This window comes from Tamandua tetradactyla, chromosome 1 (assembly GCF_023851605.1).
Source record: "Tamandua tetradactyla isolate mTamTet1 chromosome 1, mTamTet1.pri, whole genome shotgun sequence".
In the NCBI taxonomy this organism is placed as follows: Eukaryota; Metazoa; Chordata; class Mammalia; order Pilosa; family Myrmecophagidae; genus Tamandua; species Tamandua tetradactyla.
The window spans coordinates 3,758,673-3,775,378 of NC_135327.1; the positions used below are offsets into that span (position 1 = coordinate 3,758,673).

A 16,706-nucleotide genomic window follows, 5' to 3' on the forward strand; every position below is an offset into this window, starting at 1 on the left:
AAATATGAACTGACCACTTTCTAAAACTGGAGGGAAATTTTAAGTCCTATGACAATAAGGCTGTTCTTCCCACAAATCTGTAAAAGCTAAGAAAATATCTGAGCTAAAAGACTTATTTACAATCAAGACAGTAAACCAAAAAAAGCTTCCTGCAGGAAAACTCCAGAAATGAATCAGTAAACACAAAACTATTTTCTAAGATTACTTTGCTGTTAAGAAAGGCAAGTATTTTCTTGGCAGGCCCCCTAAGTCTGGTGAAAATGGTAAGAAGTAAACATGGTTCTGAGCTATTTATATAGGAGACTCCATGTACTTGCTGATTAAGTACACGTTTTCACAAGTTTGCTCTTTTCCATAAAGAATGGTCTTACTGTTTTCCCCAGCACTGCTTACATTCTCCCCTGAGATTTACATGTACGGGACAGAGCTCTAAATTCACCCAGTGTTGAAATTTACATGGTTTCTGAGAGTTGCAAAAAGATTCATAAACCAACTAACAGAGGAGGCAGAAAACAGCAAGGATTTCAACTGCTTTTCCTTTAAATACTGGTTTCAACAATGCCTCTGAATTTCAGCAGGTCACCAATGAGGTGCCAGGTACTATCTGCATTAGTACTTAATGCATGAGTTTACTTAACCTCTACAATGAGCGTGTGACATAGGGATTATCACCTTTATTATCTCAGGAAATTGAGGCTCAAAGAAGCTACATCATTAGCTCAGGATCACATGATAGTAAGTAAAGCAGCTTGCAGCTCAGATCTTGATGATTTTTCCCCCAACCCAATAATTAAACACTTTTCAAAAACTGACAATAGTTCAACTTTTAGATGATGCATCTAGACAGATATCTCCTCCTAAAGACTCATCATAAAACTACAATGAAAAGTAATCTGCCAGGGTCTCAAGTCCTGTTATTTCCCCAAACTTTTATGATTTATAGCACCAATAAACAAAATGTCTCACACACCAGAATTTGCTAATATTAAAGGTTTTTATTCTATTTCAATTTAAAGCCTTACTTTTTTTTGCTGACTATTTAGGAATATTTTTATATTTTTCCAATTTCACACTTAGGTTCTTGAACACATCAAAATTAGAATAATAATAACTTCATATAGATGAAAAGCAATTTATCATATAGTATACAGACACATAAGTTGAAAATTTAATGCACATCAATATACAACGAGCTTTGGGAACAGGCTCCCTCAACTGGCTACCTTCGCAGTGACATTTAAACAAGTCTGAGTCTCTTCTACCTTTAAAATAAAGCAAAATGAAAACTCCCATGATTCACACACCTCCCCTCCCCCTCAGCATCACAACCAAACTTTGGGAAAGATTTGTCTGTGCTCACTGCCTATTTCCTCACCTCCTACTCATCCTCAACCCACTCCAATCTGGCTTTTACCATCACGTGACCAAAACAGCACAAGCTAAAGTCACCAATGACCCACATCTCTAAATTCCATAAAAATGGTTAAAGGAGCAAATCTAAAGATGGATTTTATGGTCTATATGTCAGCCTTCATTGTAGCTGTTTCCCCACCTGGCTGTGCACTGAGGGCAAGCTGCTGGCGGAGCCTTGGTTTCCTGTTGTCTCCTACACCCAAGCCAGACATAAGCAACATTACATCATAGTGCAGGATTAATAACAGGGAGTTCACTGCTGATGAAGAGATAGCCCAAATCGGAAAAACTTAACCCAAAAGAAGCTTATATGAAACCAGCTTTTTACCTTAATTTCTTTCTTCCCATTAGTCCATAGGTAAAAGTAAACCAAGGGATTAAAAAAAAAAAAAGTAAACCAAGGGCATATGCAGTAAAAGCTGCAGAAAAAAGCTGTGATTTTTTTAAACCAGAGGCTTCCAAGTATGTCTCAAAATTCAGCTAGAGGGGATGCAAGGGTAGTTCAAAGGTACAATTCTCGTCTGCCATGCGGGAGACCCGGGTTCAATTCCCTGCTCATGCACTTCCCAATACAAACAAACAATAAAGAAAAAAAAAACAAAGAAACAAACAAATTCAGCAAATGGTGCTGCAATAACGGGATACTCACATGGAAAAAGAATGAAATGTGACCCCTGCCATACAGCATACCAAAAAAAAAAAAAAAAATTCAGCTAGGAAAATGTGGTCGCTTTACTTACTGAAAATTTACCAAAACTTGACTGCAGTATACTAGTTGCTTTAAAAACTCCACAGCTTTATGCACAACATTAGAACTTTCATACACAGGGGCAATAAAGCATGGTAGTCATGGTTAAGACCCGGGGCTCTGAAGCCAGGCTGCCCATGTTTACAGCCTGCATCCAGCACTCACTAGCAGGTTATCCGGGCCAACTTAGCTTCTCTATGCTCCTATGAAGATAACAGCAGTGACAAGCAAACTGCATGTAAAGCACGAACGCTGTCCTGGAACAATGTTAGTATCTGGTAGATAGCCCACAGATACATAACTTATGTGTTAAAAAAAAAAAAAAGTCACTCAATTTCACATGAAAAATATATGGTATATTTACTATTCTTTATATATTTTCTCGATAATGACTAAGACAGCTAGCAATTATACAGCATCTGGCTCTTAGCACTTTTTGTATGTCAAATTATTAAGTGAGATACTGCACCTCTTATCATGTATATAACATATGTAAACAGCACTATTAGGATAATCAGTTAAAAGTTTTCCATATTGCAGGAGACAAATTTTTCCACGCCCAATCTAAAAACACTTAGATTAGACTGACAAGTCTCCAAACTCCATGGAGTTTAAGAGCAGAAATGTAATTTAAAGACAGATCATGGGAGAAAATGGCTCTTAAATAAGACAGTTACAAAAAGGAGGTCTTAAGAATATAATTATGTTCCTCAACAGAGGACTGAAAGATTCAAAATTATCGATATATATGAAAGCTTCAGTAATAAGATAAAGAGCATCAATATCCTTGGGGTGATGAATCAATCCTCTTGCAGGCTCACCTGGTTTCTGCAGAGAAGGGCTGGAAGGACATGATACCTTCCATGGTCAGTGCCTAGCTATGCATGTGGCATTTAATGCAGATGAATAAGAGATTACTTCAAATTTGTTCCATCTGACCATCACTGCTTTTACAAGGGATAATCCCTGTCTTCATTAGTTTAGTGAGTTAACACGCCAATAAACAGTCTTTTAAGATGTGTTATTACATTCTTATTTATTTCATCTACAAACCAAATAGAGCAATAAATCATTCCTGAACCAACTGAGGTTAAGAGGAACAAACTGAGATTAAGAACATCAAGCCAGAGTGTTTATAGTATTGGTGATTTGTTCCAGCTTAAAATAGCAATAAAAAATGATAATAGCAGCAAGCCTTGACTGTGCAATGACTACATGCACATATCAATTAACTTAATCATTACAATAACTCTACAAGGAAGGTATGAGATGACATAGCCAGTTCAAGAACACAAAGGTAGCAAATGGAAGGCAAAGATTCGAACCCAGGCAATCTTGAGACCAGAGCATAGGCACACCTTTATGCTATACAGCTCCTGCAGCCCTTAACCCTTCTCCTCCACATGCTACAACAGGTAGAATCAGATCAGGAAGCTGTTTCCTGTAAGTGCTCTCTATCATACAAGCATATTTCAACTTTGAACAGTTACTTACAGGTTCCTCTTATCAAAATTACTGGCAAACTACAAAATGCTTTTTATACACAGGTTTGATTAAACTAGTTTTCCGGATTTCCCTCCTTAAGTGGGACTATTGAACACAAGATTGTGTCCCGAGATGCACAGTGCAATATCATCAGGAATACTGCTATACGTTTTTTTACTGTTACTGTCTTTTAAAGGATGGGCAGTTTAAATCAACACCTTGCACAGTTTCCTTATAAAAGTTGCTATTACCCATTTTGATAATAATGAGTCACCATGCCAAATTTTTATTCATTTAACCTACAGTCAAATTACTTCCTCTGTAGGCCATTTACTACAATTCACTACTAAAACACTGACCAATTTTGTTTGGAAAAATCTGAACTTCTGAACAAAATTTTATGATGTGAAAAACCTAGTCAGCACTCAATGTTAAGAACCTTGTAACAATGTTACAACCCACAAAACAATTTTGTAAGCTGGTTCCAACAATGTGATATAAAGTTTGTTAAAAATTTAATGTTAAGAATTTTTCTGATGAAATTCTTAATTCAGGGGAATGAAAACTTTTCTTCCAAATAACTATTTTGAACCTTGCACAGCAGTATTCTTAAAGTAATAATGTTAGAAGGATAGAGCTCAGGCTGATTTCAAAGTAGAGTTATAAATTCCAGGTTTCTGCCTAACCAAACAAACTGCTTGTTAGAGCTTATCTTGCATTCCTGATAAAGTAATATTCAACAGTTAGTCATGATTATCTTTACAGAAGGGCTTTAAAAATCTAAATTTCAGTAAATTCCTTCCATTGATCTTGAATTTGACAGGACTAGCAAGTATTTTCAGATTCTATTGCTATCAAGACTGTATTTTATTTCAATATCAAGAGCCTTTATATCAATAGTTCTTGACCCCTGAGGGAGTCTCAAACCCTTCTGAGTATCTGATTAAACCAGTGAACTTTCTTCCCAGAGAAATGCAAATTTTGCAAGCCCATTTCCAGGTCCCAAGAGGAGAATCCTTTTCTATATTTCATACCAAATAAAGGGTAAAAGATGACAACCTCAAAATCTGTGACAAAAATAAAACTTTCCATATACTCAGTCCATTTCTTAGAAAAAGTAGGTCCTTTAAAAGTTTCCCCAAACCAAAGGCACTGGAGTGGTGAATAAGCCTGCAGACAATTCTGGTCCTACTGACCCTCAAAGCAGAGAACTCTCTGCTACTGAAACTCCACATGGTGCATACGTCTTGTCTTTCAGAACTCAGCTCAAATGTTCCTTCGTCAGAAAGGATTACTTTCCTGAGCACCCCATCTACAGCGGTCCGTAGGCATCTTTATCACACTACATTCTCTTATTTTCACAATAGCATTTATTAGTATTTAAAATCACCTAATTTATTTATCTTTACTTATTTTTTCTCTCCTATTAGAATATAAGCTCTTGTCTGTGTTATACCCCACCGTATTCTTGTGCCTAAAACAATGCTTGAGACACAGTGGGCACCTGATAAATATTTGTTGAAAGAAACAAAAAGATGGGATTTAGATGTTGGCGTTAACTACCACCAGTTTTAACCAGCTACGAGATAGGGTTTTCTCCTTCTTTCCATAACCTGCGGGTCCATTCAATCAGCAAATAGTTATTGAGTGCCTACTACGTGTCAAACGGTGTTTCAGGTGTAGGGGCTATAATAATAAATAAAACAAATATGTAGACTTAGTGGATTGCCCAGAATAAGACCCCATAATGCCTGAAAAGAAGATAACATTCCTTCCTAGGAGAGAAAAAGCTACCCGGGATCCTCAAATCAAAGGAAAGATTCTCCAATCGAGCACTTTCAAAACAAGCCTCAGAGGGTCCTCTAAGCCAGGTGGGCAGTTCTCCCCATCTACTCTGCACCCAACCAGCAGAAACCAGGTAAAGAAAAAACTTAGGGCAAGGGCTGCTGCTTCCAAGGACTTGGGGTGGTGAGGGGAGGAACGAGGAAACAGGACAGTGAGAAGTCGTGGCAAAAGCCCTGAGGTGAGAGGCTGGAGAGGCAGTCCTGGCTGTCAGCAACTTGCTAGGTGACCTTGGGCCAGTCCCGAGCGGCCAGGACATCAGTTTCTACTGGGGGTATAACGAGGAGGCAGGAGAGTGGGATTCGCAGTCGGGGGCAAGGGGAAACCCGGGCCAGGAGGCCAGGGAGAGGCCGGGTGGGGTAACGGCCGGTGTCGAGGAGGCCGGCGCGGGGCCGGACGGCTCACCCACCGAGCGCCACCTGGCAGGCCCTGCGCAGCTGGGAGTGTTGGGGCCGCTTCACCTCCTTGTCGCCCAGGATCTTCTCGAGTGCCCGGGACACGAACATGCTCTTGGTCTGGCTCTCCTGCATGGCCCCGGCCCGGCGGGGGCGGGCGGCCCCGCGGGACGCGAGCGAGCGGGCGAGCGAGGCCGCGGGCCGGGCGTCCTGGCCGGCACCGGCCGCGTCTGTCCGCGCCGCCCCGTCAGGAAGCGACGCCGCGGCCCCACGGCGCCGCCATGTTAGGGCGCGTCACGTGACCACGTGACTGGCGCGGCCGCTGCGGCCGTCGCGCGTCTTTGACCCCGTGACCCCAGAGGGGCGGGGCCTGCGGCTGGGGCGATGAGAGGAGGGGCGGAGAATGGGGCGCTGCGAGGGAGGGGGAGCTGAGGGAGGGAAGGCGGGGGGGCCGGGGGGCCAAAGCTGAGGAGGGGGCTGGGGGTGAGAAGGACGGGGCAGCGAGGGTGAGAAGAGGTGAGCAAGGCGGGGGGCGGGGAGGAGTGGGAGACGAGGAGGGGCGGGGACTCCGAGAGGGGAGGGGAGGGGGCGAGGACGCGACCGGCCCGGCGAGGGAGGGAGGCCGACGGCGGGGCTAGAAGTGAGGGGAGAAAGGAGATGGCGGGATAGTGAGGAAGGAAGACACGGGGCGGAGGCCGGGAGACGTGAGTTCGCGAGAGGCGGAGAAGACGAAGGAAAGGAGAGCGAGACGGCCTGAGGAGTGGGCAGTAGAGAAGGACGCTTTGGGCAGTGGGGGGAGGGTAGGGGGGATGAGGAAGAATGGGAAGAAACCACGCTGGGAGGTGGAAAGAGGAAGGAAAAGGAAGGGCTTGAGAAGTGCGGGAGAAGAGGAAGGTGAAGGGAGGCAGAGAGAGAAGGTGACTTCGCGTCACCGTCCACGGGCAGGATTTCGCCCAGGACACACAGCGTCCGCCAGCCCCTGGCTCTGCAGTGCCGTGAGCTTGGCCTGCTGCGCTGCACGTCTGTGCCAGCACCGCCGGGTGACAGCCCACCGGGAGGACACCTCCTTTTCGTCTGTTTCCAGAACCGACAGTGAGCAGCAGGCCGTGTCCCCACGTTTGACAGAAGAGAAAACGGAAGTCTCCAGGTCGCACAGCCTGCAAACGGGGACGAGAAGACAGACATTGTGAGCCCAGGGTATCTTCCGCTCGTCCAACGGCCAGTGACCTCACAGCAGCTGTTAGTGGTGTTCCCGGGACCCCTTCCTCTCCTTCCCCCACTGCGAGCCATGGCGCTGCTGGACTCAGGCAGGTGCTCAGGTCTCAGCTCATGTCCTCGGGGCACCCTTCCCTGACTACCCCTCTCTCCCTAGCTGATGTTTTTCAGACGTTTTTCACTCGTTGAGTTGTCTCGTGTATTGTCTGCTAGAGCCTAGGCCCAGAGACTGGTGTGGTGCCAGGTAGAATGCTTCCTGGCGGTAAACTTGGTACATTGCCATTCCTGCAGTGTGGCTTCACAGCTCCTCGGGTCAAGAGGTGTGTCATGGTCAGGTTCACGAGTCAGTTTGGCCAGGTGGTGGTACCTGTTTGTCTGGTTGGGCAAGTGCTGGTCTGTCTGTTGCAATAAGGACATTTCATAGAATTAAATCATGATCACATCGGCTGCATCCTACAGCTGATTCCCTTTGTAATCAGCCAAGGGGCATGTCTTCTGCAATGAGTGATGCTTAATCTAATCACTGGAAGCCTTTTAAGGAGGATTCAGAAGAGACAGGCCCCATTCCTGCTTCAGCCGGCAAGCCTCTCCTGTGGAGTTTGTCCAGACCCTCCATCGGAATCATTGGGTTCACAGCCTGCCCTACAGATTTTGGACTCTACATTCCCACGGTTACATGAGACGCTTTTATACATTTTATATTTACGACTATTTCCTGTTGATTCTGTTTCTCTAGAGAACCCTAACTAATAAATACATGGTGGGATCTCTTCCTCTGCCTCCTTGAGCTGGTAGCTCTGTGACTTGCTCTGACCGATATAATGTGGTAGAAGTGAGGCTGTGTGAGCTCCAGAGCTGGACGTGAAGTGACATTGCATGCTCCTTCCTTTTCTCTCTTGGAATGCTGCGTGATTATCGGAAGAAGCCCCGGAAGAAAGAATACTTGGAGAGAGAGGCCCAGCCGACCCAGTTCTCCCAGTTGTGTCCTGCCCCTGGCCAACCCTCCACTGGGTGCAGCAGCATGAGTGACCCTGTTGAGACCAGCAGAAGAACCCGTGAAGTAACAGGAAACAATGAATGTTGATATTTTAAGCCATTAAGTTTTGGGGTAGTTTGTTAGACAGTAATAGATCATTGAGACGCCCCTCAATCGTCTTGTGTTGGATGAATGAATAAATGAGTGAGTGAATGAATTGTAAAACTCAGAAAAGTGCAGTATAATCTGAGTAATAGAAGACTTGAGTACCCCCACTCCCTCCCCACCACACGTGCACACACACACGCACACACACGCAGAACGAGATCAGACCATGTCATTCACATGGTAAAAACGTAACAGTGTCTCCCCACTGCCCTTGAAATCGAGTCTAAGCACCTCACTCTGGCCAAAAAGGGGTGATAAGACCCCCTGTCTATTTCTCTCCTTTTCCCTGTTTTCTCAAGACTCTAGCCTTTGTTCTCATCAAGTGCTTGTCTTAGGTATCTCTCTTCCTCTCAGTCAGTGCCTCTCAGGAGGGCAGTACCACCTCCAGGGGCATTTGGGAAATTTGTGTGGAATTTATTTTTACTAATGTGGCAGTGGAGAGAAAGAGATGCTTAAGGACATCCTGCAAAGAGCTGGACAATCCCCTACAACAAAGATTTCCCTGTGTCCCACCTGACTCGAAATTCCTAGAGGTGAGAAACCAATTAATAATGACCTAAGCCTAGAACGAAAATCTGCTTTACTAATAAACGCAAGGTATTATTGTTTTGCATGGTTTCAATATACATCAAATTTTTCAATAATGCAGCTATCATTGTAACTCACAGAAAAACTGTATATTGTGTGGAACCATACCAAGTATTCATCTTTTAAAACCGTGCTGTGCCATTTACACCAGTCATGGTATTGGAGTTGCAGCTTCTAAGTATGCATTTGTAGCTGTCACATTCCAGGGCGTCCTACTTTAGGTTTGAACATCCAACTGCTTCATTATGTCTTCTAGTATAATTGTTCATGAGCATTTGCATGTTGAAATAAAATTTATAAATTATACATTGCTTTCCTTTTGTTTCATTTTTGTTAGGTCATTATCTTTTTAAAGTTATATATGTAGAAAGATTTTTCTATGAATTTCATTTCAAGACAGTTAATAGGAGCCTTGTGGTTTTGAAAAGGAGGTTGGAAAGCATCCTGGCTGCCCGTTCCCGCTATTCTATTCTCAGCTCAGCATCCCCCCAAAGAGAATCTTTCTCCGACTTACCAGTCTTGTCACCTCTGCCCCCACTCCTTGCTCTGACATCATGGTTCATTTTCTTTATTGCGCTAACCTTCATTTGAAATGATGGTGTTTATCTGTGTATTAGTTGTCTATTGCTGTATACAAATACCCACTCAGTAGCTTAAAATCTAGTGTCTTACAGTCTCTCTGGGTCAGGTATTTGGGTGCAGCTTAGTTGGGTGGTTCTGGCTCAGAGTCTTATGAGGTTGCAAAGACGTCTGCTTTGGTCAGAGCTGCGGTCATGTAAAGGTTTGACAGGAGCTGGAGGTTCCATTTCCAAGGTGACTCCTCACATGGCTGTGGGCAGAGACCTTAACTCCTCTGGGCCCTGCCCACGTGGGCCCCTCCACAGGGCTGTTTGAGTGTTCTCATGACATGGCTGCTGGCTTCCTGCAGGGTGAGCGGTCCAAGAGGAGTGGTTCCACAATATGTTTTTGCCCACTTACCATCTTGTCTTCTGTAGGTAGAATGTGAAGTCCCTGAGAACAGAGACATTATTTGTCTGGTTCACAGTTCTCTGCCCAGAGTACTTGGTAGGAGCGCAAAACTATTTGTGGAATGAATGAATGAATAAATGATTGGAGGTGGCTGTACCGGTGTCCATAAATTTAATCATTCCATCATCACGTTATTTATTTCTGTGGTGGGTAGAGACATGGCTTCCCACAGATGTCCATAACCTCCAGAACCTGTGAATATGTGACCTCATCTGGCAAAGGGACGTTGAAGATGTGATTAAGCTAAGGCTCTACTAAGGTGGGGAAACTATTCTGAGTTGCCAGGTAGGACAGTGTAATCATACGGTCTTTATGAGGGGCTCACAGGAAAGCCAGAGTCAGAGGAGATGTGACAGTGGAGGCAGAGATTGGTGATGGGCGGCAGTGAGCCAAGGAATGTGGATGGCTGCTAAAAACCACAGAGGCAAAGAAACAGAGTCTCCCTTTGATCCTCCAGAAGGGGCGTGGCCCTGCTGGCCTGCGTTAGACTTCTGGCCTGCAGGACTATAAGAGAATGAATTTGTGTTGCTTTATGCTCCTCAATTTCTGGTAATTTGTTATAGCAACAGGAGCAGCCTCTAAACTTGGGTTGGGTATGAAGAGCTTGAGCTTTGGAATCAAACAGATCTGAAGTCAAGCCCCAGCTTCACCATTCAGTGATTTTATCATCTTGAGCCTCAATTTCCTGATATATAATGTCCTGACCATCTTAATTGTATTTCGTGGGGAAAATTAAGTGAAATGATGCTGTAAACAATGGCACCTGGAACACAGTGCTTTATCATAATCATTGTCAGTATTTCCATTATTTTATATTCGCTACTACCTTCAATTCAGGGCCACACCACCTCTCACTCATCATAGGGCTGTTGAGAGGATTGACCACGATAAAAAATGTAATCGCAGTCAGGATCAGGAAAGTAACAATCACATGGTCAAGTACTATGTTGTTAGGTAAAGGGTACAGACCTGAGACCCTCTAGGCGAGGAGGAATTCACCCTCAGACCAGCACGGAAAGGACATCCTCAGCAGGCGCACACCACAGACAAGGCCGTGCAGGAAGCAGTAGCTGCCAAACAACTCTGAGCACTGGCTATCTGCAGGCTTCCTAGCTCCTGCACTGCTTTTGCTGGTAGAACGCTGCTCCGAGGAAGGCGATGGGCAGGTAGGACGCTGCTCCAAGGAAGGTGATGGGCTGAGCAATAGGACACCCTTCCACCAAACTTCGAGGGGTATGGCAGACCAAAGAATGACTCGGACAAGTCCAGCTTAGCGAGTAAGATAGAGCATTTATTTGGGACTTCCATGGGGTCCTCATTCTTGGCGGTGGGAGGAGAGACAGCAATTCCTTGCCATGATGGTCCTTGTTGATCAGAGGGGAAGACGGGTTTTATCGCAGGCGTGGACAAAGAAGGCACAGGGCCAAGAGAGTGCATGCACTTGATTGTTAACAAGTTCACTGTTTCTTAGTGTTTATCCTTTGGGCACAGCTTACCCTGGAGCTAACCTTGGGGAAAGATAACAAAGGCACAGAGCTAAGAAGAGTACATGCATGAAGGTGCATAATTGCTGATAAAGTTGGAAGTTGGGAAATATTGGAAAATGTGGAAACATTATATGTTACAGATGTTGTTGGCTGCAAGGAACCAAAACCTGATTAATGATGCCTTAAATTAGAGGCAAGGAAATTTCTTCTCTAAAGGGTCAGATGAAAAATATTTTCAGCTTTGCAAGCCATACAATCTCTGATGCAACTACTCAGCTCTGCCATTAAGCACAAAAGCAGTGACAGAACTTCCAGGCTGATGGTGGAGTGGGGTGGACTGATTCCACCCTGCTCCATGGAACAAGAGAAGGGGATGGGCAGAGAATGACCAGGACTGTGGTCCTGGGTGGGTAATGATCTAAGAGGGTCTCCAGAGTTTCTGGGGGGAGTAGAGAGGTAGGGTATCAGGATGGGGAGAGTGGGGTGGGTATGATCAGTCGTGATCCCCTCTGGGGGTGGGCAGTGGCACATGGGAAAGGGAAAATCTGAGGGAGCTGACCATCTCTCCACTCCAGCCTGCCCCTGCTGCTGGCTGGGGAGACCTCCCTGAGTGGCTTCACAGCCGGCAGCACCCACGGGGACCCCGGAAGCAGGCCTGGCTGCCTGCTGCAGAAAGCTGTGTCCCCAGATGCTGAGGGTAGGCTCCGGGATGGGCACTGCAAATGGCCATCACTTCCGGGGCGGTGAGTGGCAGATCTTCTGGGCCCCAGGTGCAGTGGATCAGCTGCTCCCCCAGGCACTGTTGTTGACTTCCCCATCCTGCATGCAGGGACCAGTCATCCCACTGCCGCGGGTCAGTAGAAGCCCCACCACACATGCCATCTTCCTAACCCACTGCTGCAATGGGGCTTGCAGGAGGAGGGGCTTCAGGAATGCCACCTGCTGGTGAGAGGTTGTAAGTGCAGCCGGGCGGACTCCCTATTTGCTTGGTTTGCTTTAAATATATATTTTCTATACATTTTTATTATTATTATTTTCTTTTTATTTATATGTATATTTTTATCGACCTTTTATTTAATATTTGTGAATTTGCTTTTTCTAATTTTCCCTCCCTTCTGTGGGCACCACTCTGAGTTTATTCCCAATATATCTTGGGGTTTCTCCTTCTAACTTTGGGGCCTATTACTGTTGAGATGTGTTCATTTATTTATTTATTTATTTATTTTTATATTTCTTTATTATTATTATTATTATTACTTTGGGTGCATGGCCCAGTAATTGAGTCCGGCCACCCATGTGGCAGGCAGGCATTCTGCCATAGAAAATCACATGCACCCATACCTAGCTTTTGATAGGACTTCAAGTAGAATTGTAGCCCTACATGAGATCAGGCCTTGGTTTGGCAGGGAATTACTGACAAACCAAGAGCAAAGGGACAACATCAACACAAAGCCAAGTAAATACAAAACTTCAGATGAGCGAAGGAAACCAACTTGCCAAATAACATTATTGAGATAATCAAATGCCCCAAACACAACAGAAAATCGCACAGTATGTGAAGATCCAGGCAGACATGGCCCCCCCAAAATGACCAAATCAAAACACTGGAGGGGAGACAGGATATGGAACACCTGCTTAAGGATATTTATAAAGGATTTCAGGAGGACACTGGAAGAGCATAAGGAACTCCAAAGATTAACTAGAAATATGGCAAATCTTATAGAGATGAAAGATACAGTAGACCAAATTAGAAATATACTAGAGACACACGACAACAGATTCAAAGACTCAGAAGACAGACTAAGTGAGTTAGAAGACAGAGCAATTGAACTAGAGCCCACAAAGTAACAAATGGCAAGAAGGATGGAAAAACGGAACTGGATATCATGGAAATGATGTACAACAAAAAGCATACAAATAAAAGAGTCATTGCTGTCCCAGAAGGAGAATGGAAGAGTAAAGGACCGGAAAGGTTAGTTGAAGATATAATTATCCCAACCCTTACAAAAAATATAAATATGCAAATCAAAGAGGCCCAATGAACCCCAAATAGAATAAATTCAAATAGGCTGACTTCAGTACACGTACTAATCAAACTGTCAGATGTTGAAGAAAAGCAGAAAGTCCTGACAGCAACACGAGAAAAGTGATCTACTACATAAAAGTGAAACCACATAAGACTGAGTTCAGGCTACTCAACAGGCAACATGGAGGCGAGAAGGCAGTGGGATGATATGTTTGAGTTCCTGAAAGAGAAAGGCTTCTAGCCAAGAATTCTTTATCCAGCCAAGTTATCCTTTAAGGTTGAGGGAGAGATTACAGTCTTCAAAGACAAATGAAGATTTGGAAAACTAGTCAACAAGAGACCTGCCCTATAAGAAATGCTAACGGGAGTTCTGTCGGCTGAAATAAAAAGACAAGAGAGGGAGGTCTGGAGGAGGGCATAGAATTGAAGAGTACCAATAAGGGTAATTTAAAGAATAAAAAGAGAGAGGGAAAAGAATATATAGATCTGACAAGTATAACTGAAGGATAAGGTGGTAGATTCAAGAACTGCTTTTACAGTAATAACTTTGAACGTTAATGGATTAAACTCACTAACTAAAAGATACAAAATGGCACAATGGATTAAAAAATATAATCCATCTATATGCTACTCATAAGAGATGCATCTTAGACCCAAGGATACAAATAGATAGAAAGTGAAAGGATGGAAAAAGATGTTCTATGCAAGCTGTAACCATAAAAAAGCAGGAGTAGCTATACTACATCACATAAAATAGACTTTAAATGTAAAGACGTCATAAGAGACAAAGAAGGACTCTTATAACAGAAAAAGGACACCACATATTAAAAAAAGGGACAATTCACCAAGAGGAAATAACAATCGTAAATGTTTAGGCTCCCAATCAAGGAACTCAAAGTACATGAGGCAAACATTGGCAAAACTGAAGGAAGCTATAAATGTTTCAACAACAACAGTGGGAGACTTCAATACACCACTGTCCTCTATAGATAAAACAACCAGACAGAAGGATCAGCAAAGAAATAGAGAACCTAAACAATCGGATAAATGAATTAGATCTAATAGACATATATAGATCATTACACCCCAAAACAACAGGATATACGTTCTTCTCTAGCACACATGGAACATTATCCAGGGTAGATCATAAGGTGGGACAAAAAAATAAGTCTTTATAAACTTAATAAGATTGAAATTATTCACAGCACTTTCTCTGACCACACTGGAATGGAGGTGGAAATTAATAACCACTCCAAAACAAGAGCTTTTGCAAATATATGTGGAGTAAACAACACACTCTTAAATAATCGGTGGGTCAAAGAAGAAATTGCTAGAGAAATCAGTAACTATCTGGAGATGAGTGATAATGAGAGTACAATATATCAAAACTTATGGGATGTGCAATGGCAGCGCTGAGAGGGAAATTTATTGCCCTAAATGCCTGTATTAAAGAACAAGAGCAAGCAAAAATCAAGGACTTAACTGCTCATCTGGAGAAATTAGAAAATGAAAACCCTAAAGCAAATCGACTAAGAGAAATAACAAAGATTAAAGCAGAAATAAATGTACTGGGGAACAACAACAAAAACAAAAACAGAAAGAATCAAAAAAGCCAAAGTTGGTTCTTTGAGAAAATCAATAAAATTGATGGATCCTTAGCTAGACTGACAAAGAAAAAAAGAGGGAGGATGCAAATAAACAAGATCAGAAATGAGAGGGGGGTCGATACCACGGGTCCTGAAGAAATTTTAAAAATCATGCTGTGAACAACTATATGCCAAAAAACTAGACACCTTAGATGAAAAGGACAAATTCCTAGAAACACACAAACTATGTATACTGACTTGAGAAGAAATAGAAAATCTCAACAAACCAAGTACAAGTAAAGAGATTCAATCAGTCATCAAAAATCTTTCCACAAGAGAAAGCCCAGAACCCGGGGCTTCACTGGGAAATTTTATTAAACATTCCAAAAAAGAGTATAGCATATAGGTGTGTAATATATCACCGATGTGCAGTATTTTAACTATTATAAAATAAAATGAATTTGGGATAAAAGAAAAAAATAACATTCCGATAAGAACTAACACGGATCCTGTTCAAAGTCTTCCCAAAAATTGAGGAAAAAGGAACACTACCTAACTCATTTTATGAATCTAACGTCACTCTAACGCAAAACCAGATAAAGACACTATGAGAAAGGAAAAGTGTGACTCTATAAAAGTTTCATGCACTAAATTTGCTTTCCTGGAACCTATCATTTCCAGAGGGCTCCTAGACCAGGTAAATCCTGAACCCAAAGGGGCCGGCCTCTCCAACATGAGCAATTGATTCCATCCCCCTGTCCTTTAGTGTGGACCCTTCTCAACATGAAAAAGTCAGAACGGGCATTGACTAAACAGCCCTATAGATTGGGAGAGGATCAAAGGAGAAGGAGGAGTTATAACAGAGAAAATAGGATTTAACAAGCAAGTCTGACTGCTGAATCATTATGTTGATATCTCTTGTAGCCTCCAGCATTTTGGAGCAGCTAGAAGGAAAAATCTGAAATAGTGGAATGGAAACCCATAACCAACACTGAATTCTGTTTTGTAACTACTTGTTGAAGTGAACTTGGAGAATTATTGCTTTTTTCTTTTTTTCCTTTGTGTATGTGTCATATTTCAAGATAAAAAAATGTAAAAAAAAAAAAAGGCACAGACAATATGAAAATGAATGGGGTGGCTGTGCTTCAGTAGCACGTTATTTACAGAAACTTTGTGTGTTGACGTGGGTTTGGTTCATTGCCGGTGGTTTGCTGATTCCTGCAACCACAAGGGATTTTTCTGTTTGCTTAGCCAGTCCAGCGGCAATCTGGCCCAGGGTCAGTCCTGACACTCACTGACAACCTCAGGGGCTCAGGCACTTGATAACATTTTGCTCTGTCGTCTTTAGCACGCGGCGTTTTGTCCCCATTGCTGTTGCCTCAGAGTGAGAAGATGAAGGACGGCAGCCACAGCTCCAGGAAACACACGCTAATCAGGAAGAAATGGGAAGTAACCGCGCCAGTGGCCATCCTCTTCTTCCTTAAAAATAGAAACTCTGGAGTGACAGGGAAGATGGCGGCTTAGTAAGACGCGCGGATCTTAGTTCCTCCTCCAGAACAGCTACTAGGGGAGTAGAAACGATACAGAACAGCTCCCGGAGCCACGACAGAGATCAAAAAGACAGCATACCCCATCCTGGAACGGCTGACTGTCTGGGAGAACCAGCTCCGGTGAGATCGCCGAGGGGCGCGGGCTTCCCCGGGCGGGGTGGCAAGCGGCCGGAGTCCATCCCTTCCTCCTTCCCGGGC

General features: G+C 43.6%; 1 protein-coding gene and 2 long non-coding RNA genes across 5 annotated transcripts in view; 2 read left to right on the plus strand and 1 right to left on the minus strand.

Moving 5' to 3' along the window:
* The window catches only part of ARFGEF2 (ARF guanine nucleotide exchange factor 2), a 150,106-nt gene extending 144,056 nt beyond the window's left edge, over window positions 1-6,050 (minus strand). For both annotated transcript variants that reach the window (XM_077167366.1, XM_077167371.1), the window contains exon 1: window positions 5,898-6,050. In XM_077167366.1, the coding sequence (XP_077023481.1) occupies window positions 5,898-6,018 (121 nt within the window). In that variant the 5' untranslated portion in view covers window positions 6,019-6,050. The remainder of the gene's footprint in view (window positions 1-5,897) is intronic.
* Window positions 1-16,706, plus strand: part of LOC143688917 (uncharacterized) — a 36,898-nt gene that overhangs the window by 3,870 nt on the left and 16,322 nt on the right. For both annotated transcript variants that reach the window (XR_013178380.1, XR_013178381.1), the window contains exon 3: window positions 5,426-5,564. This is a non-coding gene — a long non-coding RNA (uncharacterized LOC143688917). The remainder of the gene's footprint in view (window positions 1-5,425; window positions 5,565-16,706) is intronic.
* Window positions 6,472-9,136, plus strand: LOC143688902 (uncharacterized). Its single transcript, XR_013178363.1, has 2 exons — window positions 6,472-7,190; window positions 7,835-9,136. It is a non-coding gene; the product is annotated as an uncharacterized LOC143688902 (long non-coding RNA).